Here is a 25,032-nt window from a genome sequence, read left to right on the forward strand (position 1 = left end):
TACGATGCTCCGCACGTTTTGCTTGAGGCGAGAGATTTCCGCGTACGTCGGGAAGAGCGGCATCGGGAGCTTCTCGATGATTTCGTCGAGCAGGCGTCGGCTTGACGAATTCACACTCCTTGGAAACCTGATAATTGTGGCACCGCATCATTTAATCCTGTGAATCAAAAGGGAGAAGTTTCATCCGGCAGCCCCGGCCACGCTTTTTGTCAGGCATGCACCGTTGTGCAGAGACAAGAAAGGAGCACTGTCGGTGGAAGCCGTTTCAACTCCCGCAAAGCCGATGAACCGCTCCTTCCGCTGCGCGTCCGTCAGGCCTCCCACGTCGTGCCACCACAACACCACCTCTCCGCTCCTGCTCGTCACGGGAGTTGTACCGCGGTTAGGACTGCTCAGCCAGCTAGGTCGCAGCGTCCGTTGTTGTTGCCTTGGTCTTTGTTGTGGCATCCTTATCTTACGAGTACTGAAAAAGGAGATAGTTTACTATTCTAGGTATTGTGCTCTCTTCTCCTGGAAAGCAACAAAAAAAAGCGATGAGCGTAGTGCCTGTGGAAACGCGGTGAGAAAAAGGTGAAAACAATTTTAAAAATAGGCATTGCCATTAGGAAATCACAAAAAGACTGTGTGATTTATGTTGCCAAACGACGAAGGAGCACCGAGGAAGACTTTGTATTGTGCCCGCGTCTCGACCTACTCTTATAAAGTAAAGATGTGCTCTGTTAAAATTAGGTTCTTTTTGCAGAAAAGGTGTCAACTTGCATTCGACGATGAAACAGAATACATAATGTGCGCCACCGTCTTTCAAGAACACTGAAAAAGATAGTGGTTGCCGAAGAGCTTTCTTGGTGTCGTTTGTTTTTCCTCAAAAGTGTCGCGGTCGCCACGTCTGCTTTTCCGCTGTTCGCGAAGCAGCCCGACGTGGAGCGAAAGCCTGACTTTGAAGCAACGCCGGAGTACCTTAGTTTCAGTACTCTCTCTCTTTGATGCCGGTAACACTGAACTGTGCACTCAAAGCAACTTCGACCTTCTTAATTACTTTGAGAACCGTGAGTTCATAAATATGAAAAACAGGTAACAGCACGCAAAGCGTGTTTGCTGTCTCCCACTGCTTAGTGGAAGAAGTTGAGAAAAAAGAATTCGGCAGCTTTATCATGCGTTGTGTCAAATCATGCAACTTCTTTTTTAGCTATTTAACTTAGTGCTTTCCATCTCTCCATTTTGTTGGGAATCGAAATCTCTTTTTCTCACCCTCTCTTTCTTTCTAACCCACCTTTCTGTAAGTATTTCAGCTTTGTTGTGCCTTCGCCGCTATTCGCCTTTTTTTTTTTTTGGAAGTGTAGACGAGCGCTGCTGTCGCCCATATAGCTTCGTGGCAATGTTCCGCTCTGGGTTTCTCTGTCGCACGCTTCCTCTGCTATCGCAAAACTTTGCAGAGCTCGCGGATCGCCTTGATTCGTTTGAAAGGGAATTTATTGAGCTGAAAGCATTTCGTCAAGCTGTCGAGGCTACATCTCCGAAGGTGGCAGAGGCAGCTACTGAATTCTTGAAGGACCACAAACAGGAGGTCAAGGCGTTAAGGGTTACGTCGGACAACCCGCTCACGTCCGACGAGTTTACAGAACTGAATCAGTTTTACGCGAAACAAAAAGGCAAGGTTGTCCCATGTGAGAATCTCCTCTTCATCAACTCCCCCAATGACCTTATCCAGCACTCTGAGAAGATCTTCCACCAGTATCTTGTGCGCGTCTCGAAACTAGCGCGCCATCTCAACAACGCACCTTACGGTCTGTCGCAGATGCCTGGGATACAAGAGTTGAAGAAACATTACCAGTGGAGCTTCCATGATGTTCGCAATACCGCGGTACCCGTCGACAAGGATAGCCTGTACCCTTTTGACCGCGTGGTACGCCGAGTATTTCTGCGGCATTACAACGTAAGCGATCTCCTTACAAAAGGAATGACTGAGTTTGCCATTCGTGAGCAATGGAAGAGCGTGAATGACGAGGCAATGCGCACCCACGAGGATTTGCAACCCTTTTTTGAGGAATTCTGTTTGAAGCGCGTACGCTTGCGCTTTCTAGTTGGCAACTACATGTATTTGTCAACAAAAATCCTTGACATACCCAAAGCAAAGTATGGTATTGATGATCCGGATGATAGATGTGTTCCCGTTTTCTTCGACCACGATCCTGCCGATTTTGTGGGGAAGATCTGCAAGAAGTGTTCCCTACTCACGCTCGCAAAGTGTGCTGTTAAGGAATTCCAAGCCAAGTACGACGCGGAAATCGAATTGAAGTTAGCTGGCGATGCTGATTTGTATTTTGTTGGAAATCCATATATAACGCACGACATTATTTCCGCAATGTTGGATGATGCAATCATCGCCAACACAGATCGTGAAGAATTGCTTGGTAAGCCTTGCACAAAACTCGAGGTCACCCTTGCTCAAACGCCAACGAACAAACGCTTTGTGCTTAGAGTCTCAGATACGGCAGGTGGAATGACCTTGAGTCAGTCAAGGACGCAGCTCTCTTGCTGGTCGCTTTATAAAAACATCCAGCATCACGAAGATGCCCTCATTCGTACTTGGACGACGAGTCCTCTCCGACTTCCTTACGCCTACTGCGCGGCACGCGTTATTGGAGGCAATCTGACCGTTGCGTCTATTGAGGGCTACGGCACCGATCGTCAGCTGTATTTACCCTCAACGGGTCTCATGGGTGTTTCGCTGTAGCACCTCCAACCGTTGCAGCTGTTGATACACATACTTTGCCAACGTTTTTTTTTCCTCATAAACATATTTGTTTTGTCTGTATGTGTGACTCCCACTTTGTCCTGCTTTATTACCAATTGGTTTTCTTCTTTTCATCGTTGAGTTTTACTCGATGAAGTCAAACTTCCTTTTACTTCTCCTTTTTATTTTAAGATTTCTTTTCTATTCTTTTTTCTTTCTTCGTTCAAAAGAGCTTTGTAGCCTATTATGAGTCCAGCATTTAAAACACATCACACCAACGTCTACTCACGTTTCAAAAGAAGTATTAAGCGAACGAAAGCGTTCGCACCCCTTGTAAGAACTTCTTTAAAGCAGTTATTAACGGACTTTGGCTTCGCAGATTATTGCCTCCCGTTTCTTTAGTATCCAATTGTGTTGTTCGTTTCATCTCCTCGCAAACGTTATGTAGAACAGTTTAACGGTCCTTAGTGTCACTGGGTTGAAAAAAGTTTTTGTCCTCAAAACAACAACGACAAATAAAACTTTCTGTTTTTCTCTCTCTCTCTCTCTCTCTCTCTCGTTTTTTCTCTTTCTTCCAGGTAAGCAGATTTCAGGAATCTCCCTCTAGCACTCTTCTTTGATTTCTCATATTCTATTGCCACGAAAAGAAAGATGAACGGTACTGACGCGAAGCAGAGCGCTGGCTACTTTAAAGAGAAGGCTGTTATCGGCCTCAGCAACTTCACCGGGGATGAAATCGATAAGGCAATCATGAAAGCCACAAGCCATGCACTCAAAGCACCGAAGGAGAAGTACGTCCAGAGGCTTGTTGCGGCATCCTACGGCCAATACGGATACAAGCTGAAGGAAGGCCTTTCTCATAACGAGTATATTGTGCGAGAACTGGAGAAGAGGTCACACACGCACAACTGGGTTATCGTACTAAAAACGATGGTTGCTTTTCATCGCCTCCTGTGCGACGCATCTGACGACATGGTAGAGACGATTTGCATTTTCCGAAACGTTTTTAATCAGTCGCATCTAAAGAATCTCGCTCAAACAAATGACGGGGCTGGGCAGGCTTACTTCATTACACAGTACATGGTGTACTTGGAGGAGCGCTGTGCAATGCAGAACGCCCTCGGAAAGTGCCACCGCATCGAACTTCCTCAATTTGAGGAGTATCTGAACACGCTTAACCCAGACACGTTGCAACCCGTCTTTGAAGTGTTGCTTCGGTTGCTGGAGACGTTGTCTGTGGTACAGTACCGTGAGGTCATCGTGAACAACTTCTGTACGATGGAGGCGTATCAGCTTCTTGTCAAGGACGGCAAGCGTGTTTTTCAGTTGCTTGCCAAGCGTGTAATTTTCATTCTTGATGGCTTCGAGGAACTGACACTTCCCGAGAAGAAGCGATGGTTTGGGCTATACAGGCGATATGAGAGCGCTTTTCTTTCTTTAAAAGCGTTCTTCGATGCTATTTTGCGTTCTTCAAAGGTGTTCGTGGAGCCTGTGCCGCAACTGAAGCCTCTTCCACCATCACTGGCTGCTCGTCTGGAAAGCAACATTCGGGCAAGCGAAATACCAACGGAGGTGCCATGCACGTTGGCAGATCTTGGGATTCGCAGCGCGGAAGACAAGCGAGTCGAGCCGGAAAAGGAGGTTCTGAAGGCTACTCCTCCGCAGCCTCAAGCGCAACCGGCGCCGCAACCGAAGACAGTAGCTCCGCCTAAGCCCGTTGTTCCGGCCTTTTCTATGGATGATTTGTTCGTTTCTACTCCTGAACCCGCCAAAGCAGCACCACTACCGGCTGCCGCGGCCTTTGACCCGTGGGCATCTCAGCAACCCGTGTCGTCTGCACAGCCTGTTGCCGCTCAAGCACAGTGGGATAGCGGTGCCCCAACAGGCTGGTCATCCGGGCCCCCACAAGAATGGGCATCTGGTGTTCCAGCTCCGGCGCAGCCGCAGAGTTCGCAACAGGCGCCTGCTCTGTACCAAGGGAGTAGTACCGCTTCTCCAGCGCCGGAAATGAGCCCGCCGCAGACGGCATCTCAAAGCACCTCTAAGCCAGCCACTGCGCCAAAGAAGGCGAATGATCCGTTCAAAGACCTCTACGACCAATCCCACCGCAACTTTTAGTCTTATACACACTATTATTGTTTTCAAGAATATTATTGAATATTTGAACTTCTTTTTCTTTCTCTAAGTTGCGTCTTCTAGTCAATTGTTGTTAACATCTTCCACTTGCTCTACATTTTCTCGATTTGCTAGTGTCTGTTTCGTTGCTTCCCGTTACTATTATTTTCTCTTTTTGTGTGTTTGCTGCGCCGTTGCTGCCAATGTGATCGAAAAAATAGTATAAGAGGGTGTTTATTAAGTAATGTTCTTATCAACTCAGCGAATCTCATGGCTGATCATTAGAAGTGAACGGCAACAACCGGAAAATAAGGTGCTCTTCCTGCAGTGTTGCAAACCAGCGTCTTTTTTTTGTTGTTATTAATTAAAGCTAATGTTCTTCATGATCTGCGTTTCTCTATCCCAGTGATTCTTCTCGCCGCTCTCCATTTGTTGTCTTTCGCTTTTTCCTTTGCGTGGCTCTACACACAGATAAAACAATATCTAATTGCTGCTGTAGAAAAATGAGAGCGTTTCGTTTCCAGCCCTTAGTGGTCTTTCCCGTCTTTGGTATCCGGCGTTTCTATGGTGGCCAAGGAGGTGCGCGTCCTCCACCACCTCGGTCCGGAGGACGGTATCCGCGAGGCGGCGGATCACCACCAGCCAGCAACCGAAACGTACCCAGCGAGCCACAAGTTATTGCTCGACTGATAGAACACTTTCCTAGCCAGGCGTCATTTGTTCCCATCAGTAGGTGGGCGACAGCCCTTCCGGATGATTTGCAGGAGGCTTTGGTGCCATTCGGCGGTTTAAGCGCGTTTACTCGTGCCCAAGCGAACTTTTTTATTGTTCGTCAGGAAAACGGGGTTACGGTGGCGTCTCTTTCTCCAATGGGCTCCGAATTGGCACGACAGCACACTAACAAGGAGAAACGCGAGCAAAAAAGGATTGAGAAGTTGAATCAAAGACGAGGCAGAAACGACCAGCGCAACCGCGGCGCTGGTCCTTATGTTCCACCATCAAAGAGGGAATAGTTTGCTCTATGGTAGGGGAACTTTTCCCTCTTTTTTTGAACGTCCTATAGACTGTCTTTTACTTGGCTCTGAGAGTGTTTCGGACATTTATAATTGCTGGGTGCATGTATGCGCTCGTACACATACGCACAAACGTGACCTTTGAAGCGAATTAGCCAAATTGAAGCGTTTGAGTGTTTTGCCCTCCTTTCCTCTCACGCGTTGAACTTGAGCTTGCTATTTGCAACTCTTGCCTGCCAAATGGTTATTTACGCCTAAAAGGCCTCCTTGCTGTAGTTTTGGGGCCTTGCCACAGTTCGCTTGTGTTGCTTTTGGTAAAATGAGAGGGCGCATGGCTCTAATGCTGGATTTCTCGCAGGCGATCCCATCCCATCTTCCTTTCCCGTTTTGAAAACTATTTTTCACTCTGCCCATTTTTTCTGTTTTGAAACGTCAACACTTTTTTTTTTTCTACGTTGCCAGGCCAGATCACAATCATGACGCACTACTCGCGCAAGCCGCAGGTGTCCTCGAAGGCCGCCAAGGCGAAGGTCAGCGACCTCCGCTGCCACTACAAGAACACCTTTGAGACCGCGAACGTGATCAACGGCATGCCACTGCGCAAGGCTCAGCAGCTGTACCGCCAGGTGCTCGCCAAGACCCGTTGCATCCCCTTCAAGCGTTACAACGGCAAGACTGGCCGCACTGGGCAGGCGAAGGAGTGGGGCCAGACGAAGGGCCGCTGGCCGCGCAAGTCCGTCGTGGCGATGATGTCGCTGCTCAAGAACGCCGAGGCCAACGCAATCGAGAAGGGCCTGAACCCGAACCAGATGGTCATCAAGCACGTCCAGGTGGACCAGGCCGCCCGCATGCGTCGCCGCACGTTCCGTGCCCACGGCCGCATCACCCCGTACATGTGCAGCCCGTGCCACGTGCAGCTCTTCATGTCGGAGAAGAAGGAGCGCGTGCCGGCCCCCAAGAGTGCCCCCAAGAAGTAGACGTTTTCATGATGTTTTGACGAGCCATCAAGGCTTATGATTTCTCATTTATTTGATAATAACAATAAAAAAATACGTAACAAAACGTGTATATTTTAATTCCACTTTTGTGTGTTGCTACGTTCGTGTTTGCCAGCGCGCGAATATGGTGCGGTAAACGAAGCGAATTGGCAACGCCACCGCCTTTGCGATCCAGAAGCTGAATGGACTGCTGCGGCCCTGCAACCAAGTACCGACAAAACGGAAACAAGCTGTGTTTCCGTTGCCTAGATGTGTGGCGTGTGGTTTCCTGTGCTCTTCTCTTTCTACCTTCAAAAAAAAGCTGGAGGTGTTCGCGTTTTCATTTTTATGTGTCTCTGTCCCGTCTTTCGCCTCCCTTTGAGTGTTCTTTCTTGAAAAAACAACTGTTATAATATCTGCGACGGCGCTTATTGCGTTTTCTTTTTCTCAAAGTAAGTGGATGTTGGCCTTCGAGCACACACGGAAATGAAGACAAGATGCTTTGCCGATCCGCTTTTTGGCGATGTGTTTCGAATAGCGTAGGGGACGATCGCAAGGCGCTGGCACGCAACCATCTTCACCTTTTAGACAAGCGACAGTGGGACTTAACAACGCCGTCCCGCGCCCTTCCGGTCGTCGAAGTTTTGCTGCGTTCGGGCGTGGTTCTCGATGGCCTCGAAAAAAGTGCTGCAAAGCCGTTGTGGAGCATGACACCGTCAATGACTAAAAAAGAGCGATCACTTGTGCAGAAACTCTCTGGGATGCTCCACACCAACACGGCCTCGTTGGCAGCTGCCTCCTCCAGTGACCAAAAAAGCGAAAACGGCGTGGTTCGATCTGCTTACGCGGCAGCCTGTTCGACGGGCAAATGCACTATTGGTGCAGTTGTAGACCACAACTTTGTTCGGTGCCTGCAGCTTCCATTTCAGTTGATGCTGCTTGAATTAATTCTCTCACGCTACATTTCCGTGGTGTGGGTTTACAAGGCACCGATGGTCACGAAAGAACTTCTGGACCCCCTCTGCGACCAACTCTTGTTGCACGAAGATCTAATGACCTTCAAAACGGTGTGGTGGCTGTTGGTGCTGCTGTCCGGAGATGCGCGGCTTTATAACGCCACCGTAGCCCCTGCGGCTGGAAAGCGCCTCTACGGCCTGTGTGTGCGTCGCATTCATCAGCTACTGCCTCATCTGTGGACGGAGCAGCGCCTCCTTGTGCATTTGGTGCTGACGTCGATGAAGGGTTACGAAAGGCCTTTTATCGTCATTGGTGAAATCGAAAAGTTGGCACTGGTCACCCCGTTGAGCGAGTACGAGGAAGTCAACTCCAAAGTCCTGCTGCAATTCATGAGCTCTCCGTTTGCAACAAAGCAGATTAACCTGACTCTCCGACTCGTTCTGCAGTGGTGCAAAGGAACACGAATTGCGGACTTCGGTTGCGAAGAGTGTCTGCTCGCCTTCTCTATTGTTGCCTCTCTTCACGAGTGCACCTTAACGGACACCGCCTTCGCCGCCGCCACGGCCAAGGAGTGGGAGGTGCTGCACGAGTGTCTGTTCGCCCAAGTCTTTCTCGTCGCGGGGGACATGACCCCTACCGGTTGCATTTCTATTTTGGATCAGGCGGAGCTGATAAACGTTTCTGGATGGGGAATCACCGTTCCTCAGCTGCTTCTTGAGAAGCTGAAGCGCCGACTGCTCACGGAGTGCAAGCGCCAAATTGATGAGGAAGACCTCTCACCAGAAACGGCGGAAGATCTGCTTCGGGTTGTCCTAGGCTTGCAGCACCTACTGCAACGTTACACGGTACTTCCCTACAGCGCGCCGGACGAACGAATTATTAATCAGTATGTTCTCTTTTTGGAACAGCGGCTCGCAACTTAACGGAGGAGTGCATGCGCGCACAACATTTTCAACGCTCTGCGGCCGTGTGTTTCTTACGTGATCCACGCACCTTGCGTTGCTGAAAGGGTTGAAGGTGTAGTCGATCCAGTGCTGTCTCCGTTACCTTATGGTCTGGTTCAGTTTGGTTTGCGCTACCTGTGTTGCACATGCTGCAACCGAATGCTACTTCACACATCTTTTCCGGTAAAAAGAAAAGGAAAAAAAGTCGAAGCTAGCTTGAAGCCGTATTAATTAACGAACATTGCGTTTATGCTGCATCTTGCATTAGTTTCTGTTAAGCGTTTTCTTTTTGTTCCTCCTGATGTGTGCTTATTATTATTATTATTATTATTTTCTTTTGAGCATGACATCTCTGTTGTGCTGTGCTGCACCCAATTGTTGTCCGACTCTCAGTCGCTAACGATGTTTCCCCCCACTGTCAACTCGACCCTCTTTTTCTCTCTCTTTCCTCTTTTTTTTTTCTTTCCTTTCCATTTTACTTGAACGCAAGATCACTTTTTTGTTCCTCCCCTTTCGTGAACATGTGTAGTGGGCATGCATGCGTGTAGTTGTTCTGTAGGATGTTTCGTTCCTTGCTCCGTGTCTCGCTGGTCGTGTGGTGCACGATCACCAGCGTTGCGTTCGCCGCGGACAACCTCGCGCTAGATTTCACCAGCAATATTGTTCTAGAAAACGCGGTTCTCAATACTACGTTCAATGTCACAGGCAATTTCACGAGTAGTGTGGCGGAGCTCTTGCAGAACTCCTTTGGTTCGTCTGCACTCAAAGCTCGCGTGTTCAATGTGTACCCTCACCTGGTCGTGTCGACGGAGGCCTGGTATAGCGGAGCCGCTTCCAGCGTGGAGACGAGCGTGAACACGATCAATACCACGTATGAGAAACTGGCCGCCGATGACAGTCTCGCTGTTGATGTCTCAGGGAAGCTCAGCCACCTCTGCATGCGCAATATTGGGCAGCAGCCGACTGTTGTGGACTACACGAACAACTGCAGCTTTTTCAATGAAGCACTGGCACCAGGCGCCGTCAACAGCACTTGTCCGCGCAACCTCACAGTTTCCATTTACACTAACAACTCTGATCCCGTTTCGATGCGCACTGCGTTGTGCAATTTCCTCCCCACCGACTGCGACCTCATTACAAACGTCACCGCATCGCAGGTCAGTGTGACAATCAACGGTACCCAAGTTCTCGTGTACCTGATGCCGTTCACGATCACCGCGCAGGACCGTGAGGCCACGCTCACGCTACTCGTCGCTTACGCGCATTATGCCTCCTTTCTAGTTGAACAGAAGATTGTGTACATTCTGGTGAACGGTGTGCGCGTCTTCTACCAAGGCGACATGCAACAATTGTGGGCCGTCGGCACCATGTCCCAGTGCGCGCAACGCATGTGGTACCTCATCTTCCTCATTATCCTCGTGCCCGTCATTCTGATTCTATCACAGCAGATGTACTACTGGGGCCGCCGCTCCGGCAAGCGCAGCATTAAGAACGCCGAGAAGGACATCCGCGCCGGCGTTCACCTGAGCAACATGCCGTGGGCCAACTTCGGCTCCTCAGGTTATCAGTACGGGCCACCGCAGGGCTACCCAGGTGGCTACGGCGGCGCCGAGTTGCAGCAACAAGTTAACCCATATATGCAGCAGAGCCTCAATCCGCCGCAGTTCTACGGGCAGCAATGGGGTGGCCCGCAATTTGGAGGTCCACAGCAGTTTGGCAGTCTGCCGCAGCAGCAGTACGGTGGGCTTCAGCGACAGCAACAGTCGCAGGTTCCGCCGGGCACCTTGACGAACCGCAACGCACAGTGGCCGTACAACGGGCAGCAACCGCAGGCAAATCCGAATCAATGGGGCGGATACAGCAACAGCGGTGCTCAGGCTGGCTGGGGGCAGCAGCAGTGATTCTTTTCTGTTTGTACTGCTTTTCCTTTTACACACAAGAGAGCATATATCTAGATACCTATCTCTTGTGCTTTAAGTCGTCGTTACTTTTGTCGCTGTAAGGGAGAGTGTCGACAGCTCCCATTTGTTTTTTTTTTCCATTTCCCCCTTTTCAGTGTTTACTATTGTTAGAGAACTACACACCTTCTTCGTTTCTTTTGCTCGACTTCATCTACTACCCGTGCGACGAGGAAAACATGAGGTGAAATGAACAGCGGTTCAAAATCAACTGAGCGTATTGGTACCTGAATAGATCATTTTCCTTCTTTGCTTTTGTTTCTCTTGCCATCTGTATTTGTTGTAGAATGAAAAATGATGTCTATTGGTGTGGTTAGCTTTTTTCTGAACAGCTTTGCATTGTCTGAGCTCTTGCATGGTGAAGTGAGATGTTCAAACAAGTTCTGATTCTCATCTTTTTCGTTGGCGAAGGCTCGCACGCCTTTTAGTCCCTCTTCTTACTGATGCTGTAGAACAACGCCGCCTTTTTCTTCCGTTAAAAGAAAGGTAGCCCTTAATCTGTTGCTGGAGTATTTTGATGCCATTGTTGTCGCCAATCCGTTGCGTCTTCTTTCCTCTGCCTCTTCTTCTACACCCCAACAGCTACAAGTGCGCACTTTTGCCGCGTTTAGCTCACGGCCTGTTGCAAAGGGTTGCTGGGTCTGTGGAACGACATCGTTAAAACAACAACGACATAAAAGGGAACTTGGCAGATGAGGTGTGCTCGCGGACTGCTGTGCTCAGCTTTGAGCCGCGTACCGGAGGCCACAAGCGTGGTGAAGGACTACCAACGGATCCAGGCCGACAGAAAAGAAGTGGCAACTCGTGAGGCCAAGAAGAAAGAGTTCGAGCAGTACCCGTTGCGGTATCAGATTTTGGAATGCCGCCCCGGGCTTCCCTTAGCGCTGACGAAGCTCAAGTACCTCTTAGCGTGCCGCCGAACCCACCCTGAGGCAGGCGGCGACGCGGAGTCCTTTCTCCGGGTGAACCTCGCTTATCAGGATGTCATGAAGGACTACGGCGTGGAGACGGTCGACAACAAAATTGTGAATTTGGGCAACTTCCAGACAGACGATCAAGAGGCGCAGAACTACCTAGAGGCGCGCGCCAAGATCACCTCTTACATCCCAATATCTACGCTAGAGGACCACATCAAGCAAATCGAGGAAATTCAAGGTCGCCTGGGTGATGAACTCTCCGATAAGCTGTCGGTCAACAGCGATGAGGCAATGTGGCTTCTGGAGGACATCGAGGACGTCATGGAGCAAACCGGCCTCAAGACGGTCAAGGTGAAAGTTCTCGAGGACGGCAAGGTGCACCTAAACGACGTGCAGGCACTCACGGACGGCACAGAGAAGCCGCTTTTTCTCACCGATGACAAGGAGCGCGCAAAGAGCCCGACAGGGTCGTCAGCGACCAGCGACGCGGAGGCAGCCGAAAAGGACGCGAGCGCTGAGTCGGCGGAAGTCCACCGTGATGCCTCCACCGACGCTGCAAAGGATGGCGCGCCGTCAGACGAGAACGCGCTGTACGAGGCCGTGGTGTCGAAGAACGATATCGAGGTGCTGAATGCGAAGAACACCCTCCAAGACCGGCCAGATGTAGCCGGACTCGCCGCACGCACGGCGACGGAGGTCATGAACAATACCGAAGAGGTGAAGAGAATGAAGCTCGAATCGTCTGTTCTCTACGTGTTTCTTGTGTCGCTGATGGCGCTGGTGTACATCTACATCGAGGGTGCGATGCGCGCAAAGCGCCAGGCCAGCTCTCGTCCAGAGACGATGGAGCACGTGACGAGCGACACCATGTTGCCGTGGTGGGGCAACGACGCGGAGTACGAGAGTCAGGTGAAGCGCATTTTCGTAGACGAGTGGCGCAAGGCGCGTGCGTCGTCGCGACGATCGCAGACGTTTCAGGACGGTGTTGCGCGCGAGTCACTGGATGAGGACACGAAGAAGGAAATGGATCTGCAGATCTTCACCGTCACCGCCGAGAAGCTGCGTGCGATGCGAGACAACGCAGAAAAGCACCCTGGTCGGTAAGGTGCACCTGAAAAATTCATCATTATGCGGTCTTAGCTGCTTTCACTCGTTCACCCTTGCATTTCTTTTTCCGGTGTTTTCTTCTTGCTATCGTAGATTAAATGCCGCCCACATGAATGTGTGAAACGAAGACTGCATTCGTGACTTGATGCTGTGCGTGTTAGAAAAACGCACGATCTCAGCCGCGGAACCGCGCAAAGGCATCAAGGCAACGTGGCGCTTACATCGCTTACACCTCTGTTCGCTTTTCATCCACGCACGGTGTTGCAGCTGCTCCTTCGGACTCTTTTGAGCCGGACGGGAGTAATTACTTGTCCTTGAGAGTAGCATAGGATTGGAATGAAACCAATTGGCGGTAGAGAGGAACAAAAGTACCCTACAGTTTCGTAGTTGTTCTTTTCCTTTCACACATACATGCAGGCTCAAAAGGAACATCAAGGAAGCAAAACAATATTTGGTTGCTGCAGTGATACGCAAGCACCTCCCCTCAGCCTTTTTCTGTTTTCTGCGAATGCGCCGAGTTAACGAAGGACAGCGGCAGCATAGCTGAAAAATGAAAAATTGGGAGAGTGTACCTTCAGATCTATATCGGTGTGTGTATGGGTTAGCTCACGAAAGGAAGAAACCAATTCCTCTTCGCTCTAATGATCGCAATTGCGGGTGCTTCGCTCACCGTGCACATCGTGTATCTCGTGTCTCTTATCTTCTGTTTCTTTGTTCCTTTGCTTCCTTTTACTTGACTTCTCGTCGTTCTCCATCCTTTCTGTCTCTGCATCGCTGCGCGCACCAATTTCCATAGAACACAGAGTACTCGATTTTCACCACTGACACAAGTTGAGAACGTGACGGACAGAGAAGCACGCACCAAATCGCAGCAATGCCGTTCTTGGGATACAATGAAGATGGCGATGTTGTGGAGATTGGCCACAACGACGATGGCACCCTGCGCGTTGTCGAGAAAACTTCGATCCCAGGCGGCGTGGTCTGCGCCGCCTCGGCTGGTGACGACATGCTGTACTACATCCCTGTTTTATCCCCTTCGTCTCTGTGCCGCTGGTCGTTTGCCAAGGGAGAGAGTGAGCTAGTTCAGGACCTTGTGCGTTCGCACGACAGGTTATTTTTCCATCGAAACAAGGTCTTTTGCGTTCCACTCGACGACAACGGCGTGGCCGTCTACGACCCTCTCTGCAACGTTGTTGAGATTCTCCCTATTCACTACCACATTAAGTGGATCGAACCGGCCGACCACGGGTTTGTGTTCCACACCGAGAGCAACAAAACGTTTGGCTACGATTTCAACAACGGCTGCACCGAAGTGAAGCACGACGGCCAAATTACGTCGTTCTTAGGGCACTACAAGCGTTACGCCGTGGTACACGTGCAGGACGGCAGCGAGGAGCGCGTTGCCGGCGTGACAGAAGCTGGCGACGTCGTCGCGCTCAGTGTGGAGCTCCCGTGTGCCGCGTTTGTGGAATGCGACGATGTGGTGCTGCACGTGGTCGATGGTGAAATCGTGTCGTCGAAAGGCCAGCGCGTCGCCGCTCTCACCAGCGGGCTGATGTTGACCGCCTCCCCTGCCTCCGAGGAGGAGGTCACGTGCAGCATTTGCCTGTGCGAGTTCGACGGTGAAGACGGCGTCACGCTCGACTGCGGTCACCTCTTCCACAAGGACTGCACTGATCAGTGGGTGTCGACGTGGAGGGACTTTGCTGCCAAGGGAGAGCACATCGCCTTTACACACGCTGTTTGCGCCAGCGGGTGCAAGTATCTCATTCGCCACCCTCTCCTCCCGCAATCGAAGGACATCGCCGAGCTGTGGCATGAGGTGATGGCAAAGAAGACGGCATTGCTTCCGCAATTCTCGGACACAAAAACGGACGAGGATCTTTTGTTTTACATCTGCGGCAAGTGCGGAAAGGCCTTCTACGGCGGTGAGCGTGTGTGTTCGCGCATGCAAGGTCGGGCGCCGTCCTCGTCCCCAGACGACCTTATCTGCGACGCGTGCCTGGCCGATGCACATGACGGCTGCAATACCTTTGCTCCAGTCTTCAAGTGCCGCTACTGCTGCAACCCGGCTACGCAACGCTCATTCGGCACGCGCTACATGTGTGACCGCTGCAACGCGCGATGGGACACGTCGGAGCCGTCTCCGATTCCGTGTCCCGGAAGTGGAGAATGTCCATTTGACGGACACCACGAAGAGGACAAGGGCGGCTACGCCGGGTGCTTGCTGTGCACCGGCGCCGTAAACATTGCGCACATCTTTGACCGCATTGTCACAGTGAAAGATGCTGAAGCGAATGCTGCTGCGTAGTGGTGACCCTCTTCGACGTGGCGAACCGCGTGCCGGTCCTATCAAAACCAAAAAGCAATCAATTTGCCAATCACTGCCTCTTCCATAGATTGTTGCGTATTGTTACTATTGCTGTTACTATTCTTACCATTAGTATTCTTCATGATCACAATCGTTTTTCTCCCTTGATGTTGAGTCAATTATGGCGCACCTTTGCGTGAAAATGCGACTCTCTGACGGGCAACCGCTCCATATATGCGTACTGCGAATTACAAATTATGCAAGCACAGAAATACAGCTTTACTAACGGATTCATTAGAGGTGTCCAGCGGGTTCCCTCAAAGCGCAACGTGTTGAAAGCGCACTTCCACATTCTTGCTTCATAGATTTCGACCGTAGTGGATGAGTATGCGTTTATTAGGTGATCTTTTTGGGTGCAGCAGAAGCTCCGCGGTTGTCTGCTTTGTTCTCTCTCTGTGTGTGTGGTGAGGCCTACTGCACGTCTACAGTTGAAGGTTGTGCAGACGTTGAAGGTTTTCAAGAAACAGATAATGGAGTCAGTCTGCGTTATGACTGGATGCCGAAACATTTGTTCTTCTTTCCTGTTCTCGTTTCTCAACTCTTTCATTTTAAACAGGGTTTACACACACACACTCACACACGTATCGTAGACCGGCTATGTCGTCTGGGCGGATCTACAAGCTGATATTTGGCAGGGAGCAGCCCCAGTGGATGTGGGACATGGCACTGGAGCTGCGCCTCCCTGCTCTCTTCCTGGTCGGTGTTGTTTATGTCAACACAAAATGCTACTACGACGCTCTGAGCGCGTATCAAGCGGGGTCGCGCTGGGGCATCACGCAGGGCAAACTCCTCGAGCTGGAGAAACTCAATTATAGGTACATCAGCGTCCCTCGCTACGCCGTAAAGTACGAGTTTGAGGTGGACGGAAAGCGGTACGTGTCGACGCGCGCCACGACGGGGTCACCTTACCGCGAGTGGATGAAGTGGTTTTACAATGACACGATCACGGAAGCGGAGTACCTCCAGGCGATTCCCGTGTTGCGTGTCGGTGAACGATGCAGCGTGTTTTACGACAAGAAGAACCCAGGTGCGCACTCCGCGCTTGCCCAGGATGCAAACTCATTCGAAATCTCGTTTCTCAGCTTCTTTGCTGTGTTTCCGCTTCTCATGGGTTATTACATGAAGGCGCATTTCTGGATGATACGCAAAGCGTACATGCCGAACAAGAAGATGCGCATTCGCTTCCCTGTTTACGATCGTCCGAAACCCTCGCCACCGCCGCCCAAGGAGCCCCATCACATTTCTCCGCTGCCTCCGAAGAAGTAGAGTTGATCGAAGTGACTATCGTGCCCCGCTGGTTTCTTCCCACCACGTGCACCTCACGCAGTTTGCGATCAAAAGATGGCGCTGGCGAGATCCCGGAACGTTGTCCTCGGTTTATTGGTCTGTACGTCACAAACGCGGCTACGTTTTTGAAAAACCTGCACCTGCGCAGTGTGAGGCACTGCACTATCCACACGTGTGAAGTCAGCCGTTGATCTCGTCGGACTGAAGCTCTTAATGTTCTCTATTGTTTTGTTGTCTATTTTTGGTATCCCGGGTTGACACTTCACTTTTGTTGTTTGGAAGAGGTAGGACGGTCACATCTCATAGCGAGAGGGCAAACAGACATGGGACTTGACTCTTTTTTCGCGTTGTAGTTGCTTCTCTGTGGTTCACATTTTAGGCTCTAGCTTTACGTCCGTCGCGAACAGACAAACACACCCGCCCACCCACACACACACACTGAATAGCGACGATTTTGGTGGCCTTCAGCACCGCTCGCCGCGTCAGTGCTCTTTCAATCCTTTCTCTCTTTTCGAACGTGTCTTATTCGCGGTTGTCACAGCCCCACCGCGCGCGACGCACAAGAGCACCGCAACTCTGCATGCTCTTGAATAATTCATTCTTTGGCAAATGTGACGCGGACAAAAACGTGACTGCCAATTTTCGGCGCATTGGGTAGTGCAAGACTGTCGGCCACTTCATCTCCTGCATCAACTGCACTCGCTATGATACTCTGACCTCTCTTTTCTCCTGCATTCTGTCTCCGTTACCTCCCGCTTCGTGCTGTGACGCCACCCACCTTCGATGGTAGCATTTGTCGGTGTTGCACTGCAACTTAGAAATAAGGCGCTGCTTCTCCCGCGCACGCGCACACACGAAGGAAATCTCCGCATATAAACCGTGTACTTCTTTTTGTTTTTCTTTCCCCACAGCTGTGTCACCTCACGATGTCCGGCGAGTGCGTTTACGATTTGGTGGCCCCCAGCGGTCCCTCCGCCTCCGAGGCTGCGGCGCTACAAGCCAAGACGTCGATGGGCACGAAGAAGAGTCGACGGGCACCGCCGCCCACCGCGTCCACGTTCGGCATCCACGGCACGAGCGCGGTAGTGGCCAACGCCGGCGGCGAGTACACCGATGCTTCAGTGCACCCGGCCCACAAGCCCATTGGCACCTTCGGCCGCGAGGTCGGTTCGACGGTCACGCCCGTTGACTTCCTTCGCAAAAACGATGGCCCGATGACGGCCAGCCGCGGCGCACCGACGGTGAACACGACCAAGTTCAAGAAGAGTGAGTACAACCACGAAAAGACCAAGCCCGATGTTCCGCTGCGCGACGAGCGTCCCGTGATGGGGCTGAAGACGGACAAGAATTTCGTAGTCGCCAACGCGGTGGAGAACACGATGGCAGTGCCGACGAAAGCAGCTCCGGTGTCGCAGCCCCGCGCGACAGACAAGGAGGACTTCGGAAAGGTACCACAGTACATTTCGGAGATCAAAGAGGATCTGAATGCGCGCAAGCAGAGGATTTTGGATATGGCCGCTGCCGACGCTGCGTCGCAGGAACGGTGGTCGGAGCTGTCCGCCAGTGAGCTTGCGCAGCTGCGGGATGGTCTTCAGCGTCGTTGGGACACCTTGAACAAGGAGTACCAGTCGAAGGGCTTCAGCAACATGGAAACTCCGTCCCAACGAGCGCGACAGGAACTTATAGAGAAGCAGCTGGTGGCAGTCGAATTTGCCGTTCAAAAGCTTAGCCGGCAGCACGTCTACGTGTTCGACGACAAGAAGTAAACTCTTCCGGTCACCCTCGCCGATCAATGGAGTGGATTTTCGTATCGTAGGTCCACGATGGCCTACGTCGTGACTGAAGTAGGTGTGGGCAGCTGTGTTAACCGCGTACCTGTCCACTGCGAGCCTGCCTTTTCGATGTACAGTGTGCGTTCTCTGTTGTTCCGTCTAGCACCCCTTACAGCTCTAGAGTTGTACGACTCTGCAGGGAAGACTGCCATTGAGCTTTCTTTGACTGATGCATAGCGTTGTTTCTCGAGCGCAAGCGTGCATTTCCGTCTTCCCCTGTTCAAACGATGTAATAGTATTTTCCCTTTGTTTTTGCGGTTCTCTCCGTCTGTAATCAGGTATGTATTTGTTCCACGCTTTTAGAGGCTAACATGAATTAGAAAGTGTAGAGGGTTTTTTTTTTTACCTGGCAAGGCAAGGCGACGGTCGCAACGCTGCTTGTCGCCTGTCGTCGATGGGCCTTGACTTTAGTGAATCCAGGGCCGCTTCTCTTCTTCCTAAGCCCTCCTTTGCAGGTGCGTCCCAGAGAGGCAGAAGCTCTTGAAAACTCAGACAAAACGATGCTGAAGCGCTTTGATTTTTCGAAGGTGCCGTGTCGTTTTACCTGTTCGGTCAGCCATCAAGGTACTAAAGTAGAAAGAAGAAAAAAGTATCAACAAACGTACAATCTTTGAGGCTTCCTGCAACTTTTTTTTTCTTCACTTCACCTGACCCTTCTTCTGCGTCTTCAACTTACCCGTCTTTGCGGACACGTACAGTTTCCTCATTTGCAGTCCGTGTTGTGTCGGGCACATTATTTACGACCCACTGACTTAATAGTTGCTGGCCGTCACCACTCTACTGGTGACCGCATAGGAAGGATGCAGTTCAAAGAAGACCTCGTACTGGCGGAAGATGCGCCACGCAAGGTGTATCAGAACAACGCCGCCACTGCCTCCTTTGAGCGTCCGTTGCTGAAGGGTCTCCATTACGGCCAAAGAAAGCTGTTACTGTCCGAGGTAGAGTTTTTTGTCGCGATCCTCCAACGCATCAAAACGCAAGGCGAGCGTGCCGGCAGTAAAAAAGTTCTCATTGTATATGCCGGTGCCGCCTGTGGTCTTCACTTGCCATTCCTCTTCTCATTATTCGGCGACTTTCAGTTTGTTCTGATTGACCCCGCACCCTTCTGTAGTCAGGTCCGCGAGATTGCCGCGACGGAAGGGAGCTGCGTGTTGGAGTTAATCGAGGGTATGTGCACACCGGAGTTGTGCCTGCGCATCCGCCGCTCGTACTGTGACACGCATCAGCTGTATCTCGTGAGCGACATCCGGTCCGGCGTACCGACCGGAATGAGCAAGAACCAGGAGCACACGGAGATGATTCAGCAAGACAACGCTGCGCAGCGGGAGTGGTGCTTCTCTCTCGAGGTGGAGGCAGCCATGCTGAAGTTTCATCCTCCCTACCCAGCGGCGCAAGACCCCAAGTCCACCATGTACAACGCAGCCGACACCACCGCGGAGAACTACGTGTACCTGAGCGGGACGCAGTTGCTGGGTGTTTGGGCGCCAAAGTCATCGTCGGAGGTGCGTCTTGTGGTGGTTGGACCTTTTACGAAAGGCTACCAGCCACCGAGCAGGTCGTACGCTTGCACCACGCATGAGGAGCAGTGCTACGCCTACAACATGGAAAACCGCTACGAAAAAGACTGCCACGCCGAGCGCTCCATCCTTCAGTCGTACCTCGACTTGTTCCCTGGCACATACGCGTCTGCGGAGCAGCTGTCGAGGACGTTGAGTGAGCGCCTAGAATACCCATTCTTCCGCCCGCTGGAACCGGGCTTCACCGAGCAGCACGCGCGGTGGGTCTCGCTCCTCTACTCCACAGGGAAACCGGCTGCGCTGAAGTTTTTCGAGCCGCTGAAGGAGGAGATGTCTGTCCAGCGCGTGGCAAAGCTAGTGATGGATTACAAAGATTCCGCTGAGATCCCGACAGGGGTGCAGATCAGTGGCGTGGAGCTCACGCGTGACTTCTGGGTAGCGCTGGCGGAGGCGGACTTTGGTGTGTACTGCTTCCCATTTTTTCGCTGGAGCTGGAAGAAGCGCCTGCAGCAGCAGAAAAAACCTGGAGGGAGTCAACAGAGATTTGCCGGCAAGAAGCGCCACCCCAACGAAAGCTGAAGAGCAAGTGGATCGCAACGTACCGCTTTTGTTGCGACACAGATCTTTGTGTTTGATGTTGGCGAGGGCGAGAGGGGGTGTTTCGCTGTTGTCGTTTTTTCCATGTGCCGCTCACCCCGTGCGCAGCAGCTTTTTGTGTTGAAAACAAAACCGTTAGAATTAAACTCCTTCATAAAAGACAAAGAAATGAGACGTCACATGTGATCTTTCATGCCTCTTCCTCTGCGTTCATTGATGAGTACAGGTGGTGAGGAGTAGATCGATTAAATGTTCCACATAACTGTGCACTAGCAGCACCTGGCATCTCTTTCTGTTTCGTACACGAAACCGTCGCGAGTTCTACCTGCGACGCGCTGCACCACCTCCTCATCTTCTGTTTCCTCTTCTTGACTTCTTGACGGGTGTTTTTGAAGGTGCAATTGCGTTGTATTTGAAGGAGGAACACAAAGCGCGCATTCAGTAATCGCTTTGATCTGGCTTCCTTTCTTTTACTATTTGCCTCAGTTCTACTGTTCATTTCAGCCGATAATCTTTTCTCGTTTTCTAGTCTTCTCATTTTCTCTGTTTGTGCTTGACAATGAAAATTACTGTCAACATTGAGCTGGCTCACTCGGAGCTTAACCGGGCACCGCAGATCCAGGCGGCGCTCGCCGAGCTCAGTCCTAGCGCTGTAGTGCGTTTTAAAACGGACACGACCGCCTTATCTGACCGCATTAAGAAGGCGATTCAGACGAAGCAGTACGACGCGGTAGTCAACGAGCTTGTTGAGCGCCTGTCGTATCCGGTCACCTTTGACGCTAGCTTGGAGGTGATGTGCACCGTGGCGCTGTTTAGTAAGGGCCGCGCCGACAGTGGGGAGAGCGTCGCCCCCTTCATCGATGTGGTGCCGCGGCTGCCGGAGGAGGCGCAGAGTCGGGCAAAGGAGGCGATCGTGCAGCGCGCCGTTGCGTTCCTGTCGAAGCCGCGCCGCCTCGACTGCAGCCGGATTTCCCTCCTCGTGTACGCGGAGGCCATTGCCGTAATGGTAAAGAAGGAGCTGCTGAGCATTCGCAATGTAATTGGCACCGTTGTGCAGATGATTGAGAGCGAGACGTCGAGGACGGCCGGTATGACGTGTTTAGGAAAGCTGGTGGAGATTGCCTACGAGGCCACGCGCAACTGCGATCCGGTGTCGCTGAGTGCGCTTCGCGCGGCTGTGCGCTATGCCCAGTCCAACGACATATTCCTCTACGACGTCGAGTACATCATGGAGGCGTTTGGCTGGTCGTCCTGCAAGCCGGCGCTGAGTCTTCGTCGCTCCACCTCCCACCACGAGAATCCCATCCTAACCCTCGCCTACTGCGGTGGGGCGAACTGCCGCGAGGTGGTCGTCACCTCGTCGTCCGACGGCACCATCGGGACGTGGGACGGCGTGGGTGTGCTGCTGCAAAATGTACTGCTCTCACGCCACTACGCCTCCTGCGTGGACTTGACCAACCGCGGGCACACCTTAATTGTGGGGGCGGTGGGCCGCTACTCCAACACACCACCGGCAGTCATCTTCTACAACGAGGACGGCAACCGCAAGGCGCAGTGGCAGGAGTGCGGTGGTACGGAGCCGGATGATGCTAGCTTCCTCTCGTGCCTCAAATGTCTCAAGGACCCCTCCGGCTCGCGCTACTGCGTGGGTGTACGCACGTCGAGCGCCAACCCGCTTTTGTTGTATGATGGGTCTCGCGTGACGCAGCGTTACTTCGACCACTCCGACATCATCACAGCCATCCATGTCCCAAGCGACCGCGACAACGTTGTTGTCACCGGCTCACGTGACTGCTCCACGCTCTTGTACGACCTGCGTGATCCACGCAACGTGAGCTCGATGGCGCACCATAACAACACCGTTTCGTGCATCACGAGCTGCGACAACTACCTGTTCACCGCGGGACTGGATAAGCGCCTCGTCGTCGCGGACCTCCGCATGCTTCGTGGCTCCACCGCGAACCGCGACATGGACAGCGCCGTTCTCAGTGTCTCCGTGAACAGCTCCCTGCAGTGCGCCGTGTCGACACTGACGGGGGTGTACGTAATCAACTTCGCCAACGGTACGAACGTCCCGACCTCGTCGCACGCCGACTGCGGCGGCAGCTCTCTGCGGTTCAACACCGTCTGCTGGAACAACGCGGGCAACATCCTCTACGGCGGTGGCGAGGGGCGTACGCTGGACTTGTTTGCCCCCACTTATGACGGAAACGTGTTTGAAGCTTAAGCTATTGCTTTCGTGTGTTCCGGCGTGCGGTGCGCTACCGAAGTTTGGCACCGCAATCACATTGACGTGGGTGCTCTTGTTTCTTCACGCTCCCCTTCCACTTTTAATTTTTCGTTCAGCGCTTCGCGTTAATGAAAAATGAGGAAGTGTGTGGATGGTGCGGATAATCGAAAGGAGAGGATCGTTGCCGTGCCGAGAGTGGCGCGATGCAGTCGACGTAACTGCCTTCGACACCGTTGATAAATATTTGTGCTGTGTCCGCAGGCACACGTGTTCGTGAGTGTTTCGCTAAATCTATTGTGCAGAATAATTGTGTGGCACGCAGCGAAGACAGCAAACGTGAAAGGAAGATCGACTCTCTTTATTTTTTTTTTCTTTCAACATTCCGATGGTGGTTCATTACAGTAATCATGTGAGCTGCGTGGTTTGCCGCGAGTTTCACGACGGAGAAACAACTCCGCAGTGCTGCGTTTATATACAGTAACTACACTTTTTATGATTAAACCTATTATATGCTTTCATGACGAATACTTTTAATTTGGTTGGTGAAGGGACTGCGTTCACCGTTTCTTTTTCTGTGTCCTTTTTTGTTTCAATGGTGTGCATTTGTTTTCGTGTTGTAAGATAAAAATGCTGTAGCACTTTCAAAGTACCAATGTACCGTTGTGCAGATTGCCTGACTGATAGCTGTGAATTTGGTCGTCGTGATCTCCTTTTCACGTACTTGCGGCCCGTGAATCTCACAGGATGAAGCTGCCATGTCAGACCCAATCTACTGATGGATAGCAGGATGAGTGGGACGACGATGCGCTACTGCTTTTGCTTCTCAGCCATTCTTCGTCACAAGCACTGACTTTGAAAATGGGGGAAGAGTGTGTATTATGTGACGGCAAAGCGCTGCGTGAGGGTGCGAAAGTTCAGCAAGCGCGTTGCCGTTTCTGGACCGGAGACACCGCCATCCCAAAAGGTGTTTTCTGTTTTTCACGACGAACTGCACCTTCTCTTTTTGCATCTTTTACCTGCCTTTTGTTCTTCGTGAACCTACGTTGCTGTTGGTCGCGTCACCCATACTTAGAAACTTACATGGATATATTAAACACACCAGCATAACTTTTCACTAAGCGACCGCTTTCGCATACCATGGACGACGGAACTCGTATCTCGGAGGAGGTGGAGAGGTTTCTCCGTGCGGCGCGCGCGCGTGACACGGCGGACTGCAGTCGGATGCTGAAGGAGAAACCCGAGCTGATCAACTCCGTCGAGGCTGGCGGCTACAGCGCGCTTCACTTCGCGGCCTTCAACGGCGATGTCGAAATGATGCGGCTGCTGCTGGAGCACAAGGCGGACCTCAACCTCGAAAACTTAGACGGCAACACACCTCTCGTCATGGCTGTCAAAGGCAACCAGCAGGAGTTAATTCGCATGCTTGTCAACGCCGGCGCCGACGTGAACCGCGAGTCCGCCTCGGGCAGCACGGCGGCGCACTACGCGGCCTCGATGGCCTACCTCGACTGCCTGCGTTTGCTGGTGGAGCTGGGCGCGAAGACGGTGTACGCGGCTAGCGAGGCCGGCACGCTGCTGCACTGGGCCTGCCAATCGGGCGACGTGAACTGCGTTGGTGCCATGATTTACGAGTTCAAGGTTCCAGTGAACGCCGTGGACAAGCACGGTGGCACGGCCCTCTTCACGGCGCTGTTTGTGAAGAAGGTGGAGGTGGTCGAGTTTCTGGTGGAGCACGGAGCCTCCGTCAACGTCACCATCGCAGCAGACGGCACGACGCCGCTGCACATCGCCGTCGAGCACGCCAACGCGGAGTGCGTGCGGCTGCTGTACAGCTGCGGCGCTGACGCGGACGCAAAAAACAACGACGGCGTGTCGCCGCGCGATCTGGCGAAGACGGTCAACGGCTCCAACTCTGCCAAGGAGCTGGAGAAGCCGCAGGTGCCAAAGGAGAAGCGCGTAGATGAGGCCGCGCGCTTCAAGAATCAGGGCAACAAAGTCTTCCAGCTCGGTGAGAACGTCAAGGCGGCGAAGTTCTATACGCTCGCCATCCACCTCGACGGCACCAACCACGTGTACTACAGCAACCGTGCCGCCTGCTACTTCAACCAGCACTTCTACACAGGCGCGTACTGGGACTCGCTCCGCTGTATCTCACTGGACCCCAACTGGCCAAAGGGCTACCTGCGCAAGGCGGCCACCGAGCTCGCGCTGAAGAAGTACACTGATGCGCTGACCACCGCGTCACAGGGTCTGAAGCTAGACCCCTCTAACAAGGATCTTCAGCAAGTCAAGGACGAGGCTTTCAAGCAGCTGAAGAAGTAAGTGATGGGATATTTTTCTCTTTTGACTTCAACTCTACCCATTCCACGGGAAGCTGCGTGTGTGCTCATTGGTCATTCTTCTTTTCTCTCTGTCACTCTTTAGCCCAGATGCGCTTTTAGTAGCGCAAACGACGAAAGGAGACCGTCGAGGAGCA

At 52.1% G+C, this 25,032-nt stretch overlaps 14 protein-coding genes across 20 annotated transcripts; all 14 read left to right on the plus strand.

Moving 5' to 3' along the window:
- Window positions 1-283: 283 nt before the first annotated feature.
- On the plus strand, window positions 284-574 carry ABB37_05536 (hypothetical protein; the record flags this gene model as incomplete). Its single annotated transcript, XM_015803601.1, has 1 exon — window positions 284-574. One exon carries the CDS (start codon window positions 284-286, stop codon window positions 572-574), a length of 291 nt encoding a protein of 96 aa, XP_015657426.1.
- Window positions 575-1,375: 801 nt separating this feature from the next.
- ABB37_05537 (putative mitochondrial pyruvate dehydrogenase (lipoamide) kinase) lies at window positions 1,376-2,734 on the plus strand (the record flags this gene model as incomplete). The annotated part of the gene is made up of 1 exon (XM_015803602.1): window positions 1,376-2,734. The coding sequence occupies one exon, from the start codon at window positions 1,376-1,378 to the stop codon at window positions 2,732-2,734; it is 1,359 nt and encodes a 452-aa protein (XP_015657427.1).
- A 576-nt stretch (window positions 2,735-3,310) lies between these two features.
- On the plus strand, window positions 3,311-4,852 carry ABB37_05538 (putative clathrin coat assembly protein; the record flags this gene model as incomplete). 3 transcript variants are annotated; one of them, XM_015803603.1, is made up of 1 exon in its annotated part: window positions 3,311-4,852. In XM_015803603.1, exon 1 carries the CDS (start codon window positions 3,386-3,388, stop codon window positions 4,850-4,852), a length of 1,467 nt encoding a protein of 488 aa, XP_015657428.1. In that variant the 5' UTR covers window positions 3,311-3,385. The 3 variants fall into 3 exon arrangements, with proteins under 3 accessions (XP_015657428.1, XP_015657429.1, XP_015657430.1); XM_015803604.1 differs by having other exon boundaries at window positions 3,316-4,852; XM_015803605.1 differs by having other exon boundaries at window positions 3,326-4,852.
- A 466-nt stretch (window positions 4,853-5,318) lies between these two features.
- On the plus strand, window positions 5,319-5,862 carry ABB37_05539 (putative mitochondrial hypothetical protein; the record flags this gene model as incomplete). Its single annotated transcript, XM_015803606.1, has 1 exon — window positions 5,319-5,862. The coding sequence occupies exon 1, from the start codon at window positions 5,353-5,355 to the stop codon at window positions 5,860-5,862; it is 510 nt and encodes a 169-aa protein (XP_015657431.1). The 5' UTR covers window positions 5,319-5,352.
- Window positions 5,863-6,322: 460 nt separating this feature from the next.
- On the plus strand, window positions 6,323-6,839 carry ABB37_05540 (putative 60S ribosomal protein L17; the record flags this gene model as incomplete). 2 transcript variants are annotated; one of them, XM_015803607.1, is made up of 1 exon in its annotated part: window positions 6,323-6,839. In XM_015803607.1, the coding sequence occupies exon 1, from the start codon at window positions 6,339-6,341 to the stop codon at window positions 6,837-6,839; it is 501 nt and encodes a 166-aa protein (XP_015657432.1). In that variant the 5' UTR covers window positions 6,323-6,338. The 2 variants fall into 2 exon arrangements, with proteins under 2 accessions (XP_015657432.1, XP_015657433.1); XM_015803608.1 differs by having other exon boundaries at window positions 6,328-6,839.
- Window positions 6,840-7,290: 451 nt separating this feature from the next.
- ABB37_05541 (hypothetical protein) lies at window positions 7,291-8,719 on the plus strand (the record flags this gene model as incomplete). The annotated part of the gene is made up of 1 exon (XM_015803609.1): window positions 7,291-8,719. Exon 1 carries the CDS (start codon window positions 7,337-7,339, stop codon window positions 8,717-8,719), a length of 1,383 nt encoding a protein of 460 aa, XP_015657434.1. The 5' UTR covers window positions 7,291-7,336.
- A 509-nt stretch (window positions 8,720-9,228) lies between these two features.
- Window positions 9,229-10,641, plus strand: ABB37_05542 (hypothetical protein; the record flags this gene model as incomplete). The annotated part of the gene is made up of 1 exon (XM_015803610.1): window positions 9,229-10,641. The coding sequence occupies exon 1, from the start codon at window positions 9,301-9,303 to the stop codon at window positions 10,639-10,641; it is 1,341 nt and encodes a 446-aa protein (XP_015657435.1). The 5' UTR covers window positions 9,229-9,300.
- Window positions 10,642-11,278: 637 nt separating this feature from the next.
- On the plus strand, window positions 11,279-12,719 carry ABB37_05543 (putative mitochondrial hypothetical protein; the record flags this gene model as incomplete). Its single annotated transcript, XM_015803611.1, has 1 exon — window positions 11,279-12,719. Exon 1 carries the CDS (start codon window positions 11,391-11,393, stop codon window positions 12,717-12,719), a length of 1,329 nt encoding a protein of 442 aa, XP_015657436.1. The 5' UTR covers window positions 11,279-11,390.
- A 797-nt stretch (window positions 12,720-13,516) lies between these two features.
- On the plus strand, window positions 13,517-15,033 carry ABB37_05544 (hypothetical protein; the record flags this gene model as incomplete). Its single annotated transcript, XM_015803612.1, has 1 exon — window positions 13,517-15,033. Exon 1 carries the CDS (start codon window positions 13,597-13,599, stop codon window positions 15,031-15,033), a length of 1,437 nt encoding a protein of 478 aa, XP_015657437.1. The 5' UTR covers window positions 13,517-13,596.
- A 614-nt stretch (window positions 15,034-15,647) lies between these two features.
- ABB37_05545 (putative mitochondrial hypothetical protein) lies at window positions 15,648-16,359 on the plus strand (the record flags this gene model as incomplete). Of its 2 annotated transcripts, none has more annotated exons than XM_015803613.1 (1): window positions 15,648-16,359. In XM_015803613.1, exon 1 carries the CDS (start codon window positions 15,691-15,693, stop codon window positions 16,357-16,359), a length of 669 nt encoding a protein of 222 aa, XP_015657438.1. In that variant the 5' UTR covers window positions 15,648-15,690. The 2 variants fall into 2 exon arrangements, with proteins under 2 accessions (XP_015657438.1, XP_015657439.1); XM_015803614.1 differs by having other exon boundaries at window positions 15,682-16,359.
- Window positions 16,360-17,168: 809 nt separating this feature from the next.
- On the plus strand, window positions 17,169-18,146 carry ABB37_05546 (hypothetical protein; the record flags this gene model as incomplete). 2 transcript variants are annotated; one of them, XM_015803615.1, is made up of 1 exon in its annotated part: window positions 17,169-18,146. In XM_015803615.1, exon 1 carries the CDS (start codon window positions 17,307-17,309, stop codon window positions 18,144-18,146), a length of 840 nt encoding a protein of 279 aa, XP_015657440.1. In that variant the 5' UTR covers window positions 17,169-17,306. The 2 variants fall into 2 exon arrangements, with proteins under 2 accessions (XP_015657440.1, XP_015657441.1); XM_015803616.1 differs by having other exon boundaries at window positions 17,197-18,146.
- A 762-nt stretch (window positions 18,147-18,908) lies between these two features.
- Window positions 18,909-20,308, plus strand: ABB37_05547 (hypothetical protein; the record flags this gene model as incomplete). Its single annotated transcript, XM_015803617.1, has 1 exon — window positions 18,909-20,308. Exon 1 carries the CDS (start codon window positions 19,013-19,015, stop codon window positions 20,306-20,308), a length of 1,296 nt encoding a protein of 431 aa, XP_015657442.1. The 5' UTR covers window positions 18,909-19,012.
- A 411-nt stretch (window positions 20,309-20,719) lies between these two features.
- ABB37_05548 (guanine nucleotide-binding protein, beta subunit-like protein) lies at window positions 20,720-22,553 on the plus strand (the record flags this gene model as incomplete). Of its 2 annotated transcripts, none has more annotated exons than XM_015803618.1 (1): window positions 20,720-22,553. In XM_015803618.1, exon 1 carries the CDS (start codon window positions 20,886-20,888, stop codon window positions 22,551-22,553), a length of 1,668 nt encoding a protein of 555 aa, XP_015657443.1. In that variant the 5' UTR covers window positions 20,720-20,885. The 2 variants fall into 2 exon arrangements, with proteins under 2 accessions (XP_015657443.1, XP_015657444.1); XM_015803619.1 differs by having other exon boundaries at window positions 20,743-22,553.
- Window positions 22,554-23,626: 1,073 nt separating this feature from the next.
- On the plus strand, window positions 23,627-24,878 carry ABB37_05549 (ankyrin/TPR repeat protein; the record flags this gene model as incomplete). Its single annotated transcript, XM_015803620.1, has 1 exon — window positions 23,627-24,878. The coding sequence occupies exon 1, from the start codon at window positions 23,694-23,696 to the stop codon at window positions 24,876-24,878; it is 1,185 nt and encodes a 394-aa protein (XP_015657445.1). The 5' UTR covers window positions 23,627-23,693.
- Between the last annotated feature and the right edge of the window lie 154 nt (window positions 24,879-25,032).

The sequence above is a fragment of the Leptomonas pyrrhocoris genome, assembly GCF_001293395.1.
Source record: "Leptomonas pyrrhocoris isolate H10 chromosome Unknown, whole genome shotgun sequence".
In the NCBI taxonomy this organism is placed as follows: domain Eukaryota; phylum Euglenozoa; class Kinetoplastea; order Trypanosomatida; family Trypanosomatidae; genus Leptomonas; species Leptomonas pyrrhocoris.